This window comes from Cydia fagiglandana, chromosome 13 (genome assembly GCF_963556715.1).
Source record: "Cydia fagiglandana chromosome 13, ilCydFagi1.1, whole genome shotgun sequence".
NCBI classification, from domain to species: domain Eukaryota; kingdom Metazoa; phylum Arthropoda; class Insecta; order Lepidoptera; family Tortricidae; genus Cydia; species Cydia fagiglandana.
In genome coordinates, this window is record NC_085944.1 from 13,601,524 (window position 1) to 13,614,892 (window position 13,369).

Below are 13,369 nucleotides of genomic sequence, written 5' to 3' on the forward strand. Positions count from 1 at the left end.
TAGGACGTCTTGGTACGAGGTGGGTTCAGAGATAGATATAGCCTCATTGAGAAATTGATAAAAACTAAACCACTTCGGAGGTTCAATATCTGTTGTCTCTTCATCTTCCATTGACTCGTAATCCTCTATGACGCTTGCCTCTAAAGGTGGATGAGCATGGCATTGTTCGCTGTAGTCATCTTCGACGCTTGCTTCTAAAGGTGCACCAGTGTGACTCACCTCGCGGAAGTCATCTCCTACGCTTGCCTCTATAGGTGCAGTAGTGTCACAACTCACCTCACGGCAACCCTCTTCGATGGGACCCTCTCCAAGTCGACGAGAGTGACTGTTCTTGCTAGCAGTTTCAGCATCTGTAAGATACAAAGGATAGTCATAGGTGTTTGTTTCAGGCTGAGGTGTTATCAAGTTTCTACCAATCTTGGTTTTCTCAGGTAGAGGTGCTTCGTCGAAGACAACATCTCGGGATCTGATAAGCTTTAGCTCCTCTATATTAAAAACTCTATAACCTTCATCGCCGTCATACCCAATGAGTATTCCTGCTTGTGCTTTTTTGTCCAACTTACTAGTCCTTTTCTGCTTTGGGATATGGACGTAGCAGTCGCATCCTATTACCTTTAGGTGATCAATTCTTGGCTTCTTGCCATACCAAAGCTCGTGTGGAGACTTTCCTTCTACAGGAGTAGGCCCTGTCCTGTTTAGGATGTACACCGATGCGTTTGTTACTTCAGCCCATAGACCTTCTGGGATCTTATTGCGGGCGTGCATCAGAGTCCTTGTCATCTCTACGACCGTGCGATTTTCTCTTTCTGTAGACATATTCTGCTCAGGAGTGTATGGCATGGTGAATCTTTGTTTGATTCCGTATTTTCTCAAAGTATTCCGCACTTGTTCGTTGTCAAATTCTCCTCCATTATCGCTTAACAATTCTTGGATTACGTGTCCGGAAGTTTTCGCTTCAGCAAGAAAATCCTTTATCCGAGCGTGCACTTCAGACTTCTGTTTTAGAAAGTAGATCCAACGATATTTGGAGTAAGCGTCTTTGAACAGGACATAGTATCTGCACTTCGAGATCGAGAAAGGGAAAGGACCGCATACGTCTGTGCTGATAATTTCTCCAGCTTTTGTAGCTTTAGGTCTCATGCCAAATTTTTGCCTATGGCTCTTTCCAAGAACACAGCCTTCACACATATCTGATGAACTTGAGCTTAACTTTACTCCAAGCTCTTGGTGTATCAGTTTTGCCACATGTCTCTTGTTTTGATGTCCCAGGCGTTCATGGTAGAGTTGAAGATTCTGAGGTGTCGATAATTGGTTCACTTCGAGCTTCGGCATCAATACCTTGACGTTGAGTTTGTATAAATCGCCATACTTAGCTCGGTTCCCAAGTAATAGCACTCTTTCATCATTCTTCAAAATACAAGACAGGCCATTTGACTTAAAACAGCTATTTTTCAGCGTATCTTGCGCGTACAGCACGGAAAATAAGTTTCGTTTAATGCTTGGTATGTACCATACGTTTGAAAGGATTACTAACTCTTTGTGGCCGTTAATGTCAGCTTCGAGATGGATTAAGCCTTTTCCTATGGCTTGTATCTCCTGTCCGCTGGCTGTCGATACTCTAGTAGAAGACTCGTCAAACTTTTCGAAATTTTGAAATATATCTCTTCTGTTAGAAACGTGGCTTGTCGAGCCATTATCTACATACCACGAGTATGGATCCATATTCTTCATTTCGCAGGTAAGAGCAAGGTCAGTCAGTGTCAATGTCGCAATATTAGAGGTTTGCTTCGGAGGTTTAGGAGGTCTACCATCCGCAATCCACTTCTTGCAGGCTGTGACTTTGTGAAAGCCTTCTCCACAGTAATTGCATTTCTTGAACTTCTTATTTCTTTTCTTTTCGTACTGTTTATTCCCTCGTAACATAAGTAGTTCGTTGCTTCCTCCAGCTTCTTCACTGCTTTTCTGATTTAGAGACCTTTCGCGTGCGCATACTTGTGTAGTCAAGTTCTCTATGTTCCTGTCACTTTTATTCATTAAAAGCCAACTTGATTTGAAGCTAAAGTATTGTTCTGGAAGTGTGTCCAAAATTTTGCATATTAATAGCATTTCTGGCAGGTTATCTCCCTCAATTTCTTTGTTCAGATCATACCATAGAGTTTTAAGACTTGAAATATGCGTAGCCATGTCGTGCTCTTCACTCTTCTGGTAGCGGAAGAACCGCATGCACAGGTCGTAGCTTCGGTCTTCTTTTGCCCCGTCAAAGAGTCTATGGAGCTCTTTCCACATCTCGCTAGCTGTTTCACAACGCATCACCTTTTGTAGTGTCTCCTCTGTCATGTTAGTCGTGAGGATTAGCAGCGCCTGACTATCTGATTTTTGAAACGCTTCCATTTCCGTTTTATACTTTGTTTTCTCCTCAGATGTTGCTTTTTCATCTGGGGTTTTAGGTTTCTTTAACGTACCTTGTATTGCTTCCAACGTACCCGGGGTACTTTTTAGCAGCAGTTGTATCTTATACCGCCAGGTTTGCCAGTTTGTGGCTCCGTCAAGACGACCAATCTCAATTTTTATACCCGACGAAATAGTCGAATGCATTTTTGGGAATTTCGCTTTCTTCACCACAATTGCAAATAACGTAACATTAATTCGAACCACGATCCGCTACCATATTAAAGTATAACAATAAATGGAATTTGCGTGTATAGTTTATTTAGATAAGTCAAAAGGAATAGTCTATCAACAACGTTTCATAGCAACATAGAATATATTAAAGACATAACACTTTAGTGTAAAGAGGATGTGCATCCTTAATAAGTTCGAACCTAATCAAACCCACTTTTCAAGTAGCATTTCGTTTCTGTAAGGCTCGCAGTTCTAACCTAACCTAATCCTTGTTCGGTTCTGTGAGGATCGCAGTTCAAACCTAACCTAACCCACTTAATGGCGCATGCCGTGCGGTGTACGGAGGTTTAAGCGGGAGGGGCTAGTAAGATTGGCATCATCGTACTTTATACCTACATTAATTTTATGGTAGGTAATCATAGTTGTTTATTTAGTTAAGGTATCATAGTGGTTTTCTGGGTCAAGGTCCGGGTCCGAGTCCAGGTCCGAGTCCGGGTCCGAGTCCGGGTCCGAGTCCGGGTCCGAGTCCGGGTCCGAGTCCGGGTCCGTGTCCGGGTCCGAGACCGGGTCCGAGTCCGGATCCGAGTCCGGGTCCGAGTCCGGGTCCGAGTCCGGTTCCGAATCCGGATCCGAGTCCAGGTCCGGGTCCGAACCGGATCCGGGTATGAGTCCGAGTCCCAGTCCAAGTCAAAATCGAAATTCGTAATCACCAAACGTGTACCATGCGTCATTGAAGAGTTCTGTTCTGGTCATCATCAGCAGTTCCACTTCATCAAATGCGACAGTTTTTAATGTAAATGCTTGATTTTATGATGAAAATACAAAAAAATCTATACGTATGCCTTTAATATTTGAGGAGTTCCCTCGATTCCTTATGGATCTCATCATCAGAACTCGAGCTTTACAAAAATGTGGCTTAAAAACTTAACTTGCTTAACGAACATAACGAAAAGGAAAAATCGCCAAACGTGAACTATGCGTCGTTTAAGAGTTCTGTTCTGATCATCATCAGCAGTTCCATTTCATCAAATGCAACAGTTTTTAATGAAAATGCTTGATTTTCTGATGTAAAGAAGAGGACAAATCGCCAACCGTGAACTATGCGTCGTTAAAGAGTTCCGTTCTGATCATCATCAGCAGTTCCACTTCATCAAATGTCACTTTTTTGGGTGTATATACACTTGATTTGTTGATAAAAACCCAAAAATCACTATATGTATGCCTTTAAGATTTGAGAAGTTCCCTCGATTCCTCATGGATCCCATCATCAGAACTGGGTTTTGACAAAAACGGGACTAATCTGTATGCATATACATTCAATCAAAACAAGAATTTTCAAAATCGATTTAGTAATGACGGAGATATGGAGTAACAAACATAAAAAAAAATAAAAAAAAAATAAAAAAAAACATACAACCGAATTGATAACCTCCTTCTTTGAGATTTGGAAGTCGATTAAAAAAGGACTTTTTAATACAGTTGCTCAAAAAGTGCTACTTTACGTAGCTGTTTAGCGTGCGGAAAGTTGGTTATCTCGAACTAGTGCTTTTTACTTTTCCAATTTTTTTAAATTTAAACTTGTTCCAATTCACGACTACTTATTGATGAGTGTTAATATTAGTTTCCTTTAAACGTCGTAATCAGCATAAAAACCTACCGTTAATGTAAGAATACGAAAAATATTACATATTTCATATTTAATTACTTACCTCTTCATCATTATAACACGTTTATTTTTTAATATTCAATATTGAAAATTCCGTTCTTAATAAGTTGACTGAATGGAACGGAATAGCTGCCAAACGCCCATAGATATAATATACTTAAAGACGACGTCTAACCGAGCTGTCACTGTTACCACTTTTGTTTAGTGTACGATTAACAATGTTTTTCTTATTTTTTCGCAACTGTATTAAAAAACGTCGTTCGATACACGTGCGGAAATGTCATTCTTCACTCGTCCCGAGTCTTGCCACGAGCCGCAGGTAAGATATCTCGGTACTCGTGAAGTAATGACATACCTTCCGCACTAGCATCGAAATGTACTATTCCCGAACGAACACTAACGAACACAAAACAATAACAAGGGGAACAAGTTAAAAAGTAGTTGCGACTTCTCAAATAGACGACTTAAAGTTGATTATTTATTAGGCTTGTATAAATATTTTTTTTTAATAACAACTAACCGGGTTCTAGTCTGACATGACATCAGCAGTTTCAAAGTGTATTTTGTAGGTTGAACGCGTGGTTTTTCGGTAAGTTTCATATTAGGTTAAACACAAACTCAAACAACGTTTCCGAAAGTTTGGGCATTAGTGCCTAATGACTACGATGGTATATTCGTAAGCTAATTACGTATCTTGTTGTGAATCCAAATTGATACTAAATTTAGCGGGTTAATGGAAAAATACGTACATAAATATACTGACTGAAATCATACAATTGCATTGCAAAGCAAGAAAATATTACTTTATGATTATTTTCTTCCCACGAAATATTTTTATGTGATACACGTGGGTTAAATGTAGGCGCTTGTTACACCTACATATATTTACCCCCCTATTCATAAACACGCTACAAATATCAATTTGCTAATAATCGTTTGTCCTTATCTGTCATTTTGACTTATGTTTTTGTAAGAAAGGGATAAAACATATACGTAATTTAACTAAATCAGGCCCGTAAAGTTTTATGAATAAAGGTGACAGTCCATTTCCAACGACAGCTGCATTACTGTTCATTTTACTATGGAATTTGACAATGACAGCGACGCGTTCAGTACCGGTAGTGCAGCTGCGGTTAGAAGTGGAATGTTACCATAAAAGTGACATTCTATTTCCAACTGCAGCTGCAATACTGTTTATTTTACTATGGAAATTGACAATGACAGCGACGCGTTTCCATAGTAAAATGAACAGTATTGCAGCTGCAGTTGGAAATGGAATGTCACTCTAAGGGGGTTAGAATTTAAAGTAAGCAAAAAGAGAATTTGCTGCCGAAGATTATTAGATTTATTAGGTAGTGCGAAGTGTCACGTTTAATGTACCTAGAGCGACTCCTATAGTTTTTGGCCCCTCCATAGTAATTGGCCACTCTCAGCGGTGCCTTGACTGGAGGCCTTGGCACAGGGCGGACACGCCATACATCAAAAATCATTTGCGTTTACATGTGTGCGCGGCACGTCTGTACGCGCGTCATTGTGTATGTGTGGGTGTCGCTTTACTGAGAGGACGGCAGAAGTCCGCCAGATTCACGTCCCGTTGTCGCGGCCAGTCGCGAGGCGAGGTAATGCGAGTCGGGGCGGTGCGGTGCGTGGCCGTTCTGTATGATATTGATAATACTATTACTTATTCTGTGCCCTTGGTCACTTTTTCTTAGTATATGACATTTAAAGCCGAGCCACAACGGCTTGCGTGTGCGTGACGTGCGCGTGTGCGTGCGCTAAAATGTTGGAGCCGCACACGCACACGTCACGCAAGCGGTGTGCCATCTCTTATAAGGATATGTATACTACAACTCCGCACGCGCACGTGCACGTCACGCACACGCAGCCGGTGAGCACAGGCCTTTATTTGTTGTTGACATTGTTCCAGAATTCTGGGAAGACCACTTCCAATGCCGGTACCCGGGCAGTCCTCGGACGCCGTACAACGTGAAGTATACGAAGCCGTGCTCCGGGACGGAGCGGCTGACGGTGGACAATACCGAGTTCGAGGGACAGCTGCAGTTCGTCTCCGATGCTGTCATGGCGTTCGCTTATGCTATCAGGTGAGGATACTAAATTATCAAAACGCGTGGACGGCTTTACCGGACAATAAAAAAAAAATGTCAAGTAGCAGGGGCAATTTCGACTCTTCTTCCTCGCGTTATCCCGGCATTTCGCCACGGCTCATGAGAGCCTGGGATCCGCTTGACAACTAATCCCATGATTTGACGTAGGCACTAGTTTTTACGAAAGCGACTGCCATCTGACCTTCCAACCCAGAGGGTAAACTAGGGGTACATTATTGGCTAGAGTCACACATAACACATCTTTTTTGCTCTCTGGACATATATGGCACTCTAGTTAATAACGTAAAACATGTATGATACTTCGATTAAGTAGTTGAAGAAATGGTTCCCCTGCACCGTAATCTTAAAATCGTAGAGATAACTTGAGGTTTGACACTTGATTTTTTTAGTCAAGTCGTGGAATGTCATCAAAATTCAGACGAAAAAGTTCCAGATATTTTAAAAAGTATTAAACTTGTAGCTTTAGGCAAGCGACAGCGTTGTGAAATGCTCTTTAATTGAATAAAGGCACGTTTGAATTAAAAAAGGTATGAATAGTATATTGAAATAGACCCTAAACTTTCGTATAGTGTGTTAATAAAATCGTAGGATCAAACCTCGGTCGTGCTATTCAGCAAAAAAAGGGAAAAGGTAACTGAAAAATGTCCAAACATATGAATAGGCGTAGGTATAATAATTATACCGGGTGTGGCCTGGAACATGAGCAAAAAATTTATCTGTAGGCTTTACTCCTCATACCGACTAACATTTGTTCAACGACTTTTAAAAATAACTTGTGGTGTGATTTTTAATACACTTTAAAGTTTATTCTAAGACGCAATGTATTGCGAATTTTGTTATGTCTAAGGCGTGACAAGCAACGTCAGTCACAATGATATGGCGTGGCGATGGCGTCCATTGAAGACAATATTTATTTTGTATGAAAAATAGGGAGTCTAAATACTTAATAATTTTTTAAAAGTTGTTGAACAAAAGTGTCTCCGTTTGAGGAGTACAATCTATGTTTTAATTATTTGCTCGTGTTACAGGCCACACCCGGTATAATACTTATGTGTGTTCGCGTGGTTTTTCCATTTGTAGGTAACTTTTATTATTCGACACAAGAAAGCCACAATAACATACTGCATAACATATAGCTAGTGCGCATGTCTTCCAAACTGTATAATTTAATCCAATGAGAGCTTTGAAACGTGCCACACAACACGAAAGCAACTAAATCAAAGTTAATTTTAAAAGGACCAACGACTCTCTTTTCGATTGAGTTTATAACGGATTTGTAGGGCAGTGCCCAAGGATCTTGTAAATTGGGTCGTTACATATTTTGTAAACAACCGAGCCCTATTTGAAAATGATTTAATGGTACCGCGATAAATCTGGCAGATTTCGCGAATCATAAATATTATAAGATAAGTATCTGACATTTAATGTGAGTGTTTTGGGCTCCTTAGATTTAAAGAGGGTCGGTCGGCATGGTGGCCCTGGCCATTAACGCAATAAAACAATAATTTGTTTTCTAAGTGAAACTTCTAAGCAATTCGATATGTAGATGAGAATCGAGAAATTCTTTTTAAGGGTCCGTCACGTTTCTTGGGAACGTTTTAATCGAAAATAAGGAAAAAAAACATGATTAAGAAAAGTAGACCAAGACATTTTAAGAATTTTAAGTTGTTTCCAGTTCGCCAATTCTGTTTTTGAAACAAGCGATTTTGTAATGTGGCACAAAATGTTTTTAAGTCCGCATTGATCGTGTCCTGTGTAATTTCGTCGCGTATTCTCCGCATTAATATTTAGGCACGCGGGACTGCCCACTAACCCGCATAACAAGAGTATAGAAACAAACAGAATAACAACAGCATATTCATAATATTTATAAAGAACTAACTCCTAATTAGAGAAACGCGTGGTCCTATGACCTCCATGCCATAATAACAACAGAGAGTTGAGCGCTCGTGTAAACACGAGAGGAATACGAAAATAGAACGAAAAATCGAAAATTCACTCGACAGTCTAGAGTTGCAGATCACGTCGACCGCCATACATTGTGGAATATATATAACACCAGCGTCGAGCAAAAAAAGTCACATGAAGCGTTTTTTTGGTATCTACGCTCGAGTTAAACTGCGGTGTGTTTTACCCACCGACGGTGAGCGACAACGTACCTAAATGTGTTAAATGCTGTGTTACTGACCTGCGTTCCTTCATAAGTCGCGAAAGAAGAGTAAAATAATAGCAATTAGTTACACAATATTGAGTACAAACTCTGTGCAGGCATACACGATTCACGTGACCTTTAATACTAACCCTACCCCAAATCAGGATACCTTATTACACGACACTATGCCAATAACTATAGTATATATGTATTTATACTATAGGCAAGCTACTTTTAAGTTGTCTAAATAATTTTCTAACGGCACCGGCATATGCACTTAACACTTGTAGCACCAAAGACTTTAATACGCTACCAATGAGCTCCATCATCCAGCACATGGATATCGTGGGGAAAGCTCTTGAGTAGTTAACGGAACTTTTCTAGGGGGTTATTGCACAAAAAAAATATGAATCATACTCAAAAATATGTCCCATAGCTCTTATGTCAGCGAATGTTAACTACCTAATGGGTCATGTTTTTGAGTAAGTTATCTACACCCATATTTTTACACTTGACTGTACGTTGTGTTTATGTAGGCACTTTTAAAATGAGATTTACTCTGATACTAAGCTGTTACTCTGTTACATTTTAATACTCGCGCGCTCGCATCCAACGACCATGCGATGTAATGCATTATTTATCTCTACACACCGCATACATTCCGGAAAAGAGTCTCTGCAACTCTGCTTTATTCTGATAAATATACCTTGAAATGGGTCAGAATCAGCGGCATGGAAATATGGTACATGACATATCCATCTTGTATCTTGTATTTTCTCTTAGGGATGACACGCTACACCAGGCCGGGCCGGACCGAAGCTTCCACGCCTCGGCCCGGTCTGGCGCGAGTCATCTGAAACTTCGCATTACATGGATTTATTTGAAATATACGGTGCAAACTTAACTTCAACATAAAAAGCACTTTTTATAGAAACGAAGTTTTGGAAAGTTGGTCATATTTAACATAATACGCAAAACAAATATAATTACATGGCTGGTTTACTCCAAAGTATTTATTCCAAGTGGTTAGAAGTATTGTATTAACAAGCTCCAATCCAGTTTAGAAAACAGTCTATGGGCCCGATTCGGGTTATGAAATAGACATCTTTTAGACATCACCAAGATACGATAACGATATGTTTAAGATCTATCCTGTCAATTTTGACATTTGCGCGATTCTGGAGATACTCTTGAACGGTTTTCACAGGATATGACTTGGAGATCTAATTCATATCTAATAGATATCTTACTCTATCTAACGTAAAAGTGACATTGGTTGCCCGAATTGCGTTGCAAAAGAGAACTTGATATCTAAACTATAACATATCTAGAATGGATCTAGTACGTGTCGTCTCTTGTGAATATCTTGAAGTTCGAATACGGCAGTATGAGCTAGAAAACTTTATACATAGTTTATCTTATCAAGTTTCATTACGAAAGAATAGGCAAAAGAACAAGTAGAGGTGATTGATGTATTGTCTAAGATTATTGAGTTTAAACAGCTCTTGATTGGACCTTATTTATATACATTTTGATCATTCTAAAGATTTACCTAATTTTGAATAAAATAAATTGACTTAGTAAATTGGTTTCAATCAAGATTGCTTGCCTTGCAAATGATCCAATATCTAAATTGAATCAATGATTGATTGAGCCTTTTTTACCGGTTGCGTTGTATTTTTATTCTCATTGAACACAATATTTATTTATTATTAACTAGCTTAATATTTTTAACAACAGTCAGCATCATTTAAGGGCGCCCCACATCTAGCGGATTTCGAGCGTCGGCGCCTACAACTCTATGGCCGCCGCTGCTCGACGCAACGTCGACGCAACTGCGCAGCGACGTCATTTTCCATAGCGCTGACCAGACGCCGACGCTCGAAAGACACTAGATATGGGGGGGCCCTTAGTGCTACGCGTATGTAACATACGTAAAACAATTAGAGATTGACGTATACACTTTTGGAAGTGAGTATAGTAGAGATAGATAGATAAATTATCTACTTGTAACACTAATCTCGCTTCTAAAATTTACTAAACAAACAAGCAACAACATTGTAAGTCAAATAAAAGCTCGTAAAAGCTTTGTGTTTTACAAAAGCAAAAGCTGAAGGGATCTCAAAAGCCCTGGCTTCAGCTGAAAGCGCATTTTAAAAAGTGCATTTAGCAGACTGAACCAAAGCAACCCACTCGGAGTATAATGATAAGTGTGCTCAACCGCTCCTGCGCTGTAACAACGTAATGACAATGGAAGTAGGAATTTTACAAGCTTTTATTTAGCTTCACCCTATCCCGTTGTCAGTATGTCTGTAATCAAATCTTGCAATCTGAATTAGGGCCAATTCTTGTAATTCTATTAAGCTGAAACTATCAAGAGCATACATTTTAATGTCATTTTACCATTAGGATGTATTGATTAGTATTATAACAGGGTATAACTAACTACCTACAAATAGTTAATGTAGGAGTATAATATATCGCCTAGCTCACTTTACGTTTTTTACGTCCCATTCTTGTTCATACTTTGAAAAGCACATTTTTTGTTACCTACCCAAATGTACCACATAAACTTGACCTCGTAAGACCCAAGCCAATTTTTTGCTTTTGAATTTGGAACTTTCTTTTATTTCTATAAGAGTTCATAACTCGAATTTAATTTGTACTTGTACACGTACGCGGGGACTTACGAGGCTAGCTTGAAGCGATTTTCAAGCGCAGATTAATGCGTAATGTTTTGCCTAAAATGGCAAACCAAACTCACTACAAGCATGTTTACCAATCACGTAAACCACGCAAGTCGCCTACGGCGCGGCGTCAGGTACAAGTGCTTTTCGAGCATTGATCGTCTGCGAACCACTTTAGACATTAACCTCCATTTTACGCATCAGAGACGCTCCATTCTTACGAAAATATTGCTGCACTTTGTAAAACGAGTTTTTTATTCCCATTGTGTTTCTTTTCTACGGTAATACTACCTAATATCACTTTAGGCAAGTGGTTGGCTCTCCTCGGGGACAATTTTTAACGACAGTTGGTTGGAACTTGTAATGCTGCCGTCTTAGAAAAGTTCCATACTCGTATTGCATTGCAATGCCACATATATAGGGGAAACTGGGTACAGTTGTGCCAGACTGTGTGTAGCTGGAAAGGTTTTGCTTTGTTACGCTACATTTGGCTGCGGAATTCCGGAATTATAAGTTATGGCACAATTTATCCAGAAAAAATTGCACAATGCACTCGTTGGCTAAAGTATAATGTGTAATATACTTATAAGGTGAGGTGGGGTAAGGCTATCGCCGGGATAAGACTATCACTTGTATGGAAACCTCATACTGTTTGTTTTGCCCCGAGCAAAATAAACTATGTTTGTCTTACCCCACCTTACCTTACATCATTTTATGAAAAAATGATTACAGAAAAGAACAAGAAGTACCTACTTTTACACTATACAATTAATAACATCAGCTACTTTTTAAACAAAAAATAAATAAACTAAAGGGAATGGTAAGAATATTCTTTACTTTTTACTTTTAAAAACTAATCACCCAGAATTTTCGCTGCGCCATTTCTGAAGCAATCTAGGTTTAAACGCGCATTTTGCAAATTCCGCTCCTTTCTCTCTGCACCGCCCACATATTCCACATAGTTTCGTGAATGTGAAGACATGCACAACTGACCCCAGCTTACCCTACACAACACATTTAGATGCAGCCGTTGCAATATAGATATTTATTTTATATCTTTCGTCTGTATTGATATGATTGTGTATAATTATGCAACTAATTTCTATAATATATTTTATTGTTCCTTTCAAGAATAGCTGGTCTATTTATCTAAATATTTGTACCTAAATCTAAGATTTGGCCGTTTTTGTCTATAAATGTTTATTTATCATTAATAAATAATATATTTTCTCTCCAATAGATATGCTCATCTTACGGTACTGTTCGGATTCAAACTAGACCAGCATTATTTCAGGACGACATTACCTGCCGACTGTCATTGACATCACTGCAAATGTCAAAATTCCGGACAGCAGTCGATTTAGACATTTGCGGCAGTGACGACGTCGGCAGTAATGTCTGGCTGCAATACTCATTTTCACATTTTTGATAATAGGTAATTGCCAAAGATTTGCTGCATTCTAAGCAGTATTTCTCTATTGTTTAACCTTTGAGTTGATTAAATTATCGTTCCCAACACAAATACTAAAGAAATTTCAAGACAAGCCCATTCAAGTCCCGTTTAACACTTTTAATCTTCGTTGAGGTCCATAATCATAATTGATCTCCGGAATCTTTGAGCCCGTAATCATTTCAAAGCAGAGTCCTTTGATAGATAACTGGGTCATTCTACTTTCGACAGTCATTTACCGGTCCTCATTAATAGCCCCGCTATTTTTAGAAGCTGATAAAACAGAGGATGTTTGAGTACTTTTTAAGGTTTTCTTGGTACTGGTTTTTAGGGTTCCGTACCCAAAGGGTAAAAACGGGACCCTTTAAGGCTCCACTGTCCGTCTATCTGTCTGTCTGTCACCAGGCTATAGTAACAGCACCAGTCATGGGACATTTAAGAGGGAATTTGGAGTATTTGTGATATTTCCCTAATACATGTGAATGGTCTACCGCTTAGCGTATTGAAAGATGAAAGTCCTACCCGTCTTTCATGTTTCAGGCGTGTTGTATCAAAGATACTGCAATGAGTTTCCACATACTTAACAAATTAAAACTATGCTATTTTTCTCCAGTCATGGACACCAAAGCTCCAGTAATGGGCCCCCCAGTAATGGACACTGCTCTA

At 39.4% G+C, this 13,369-nt stretch overlaps 1 protein-coding gene across 1 annotated transcript in view; it reads left to right on the top strand.

The window, feature by feature from the left end:
* LOC134670351 (metabotropic glutamate receptor 2-like) overlaps window positions 1-13,369 on the top strand; it is a 274,915-nt gene that overhangs the window by 212,793 nt on the left and 48,753 nt on the right. Inside the window, exon 7 of the mRNA XM_063528169.1 lies at window positions 6,216-6,390. Within this exon, the coding sequence (XP_063384239.1) occupies window positions 6,216-6,390 (175 nt within the window). The remainder of the gene's footprint in view (window positions 1-6,215; window positions 6,391-13,369) is intronic.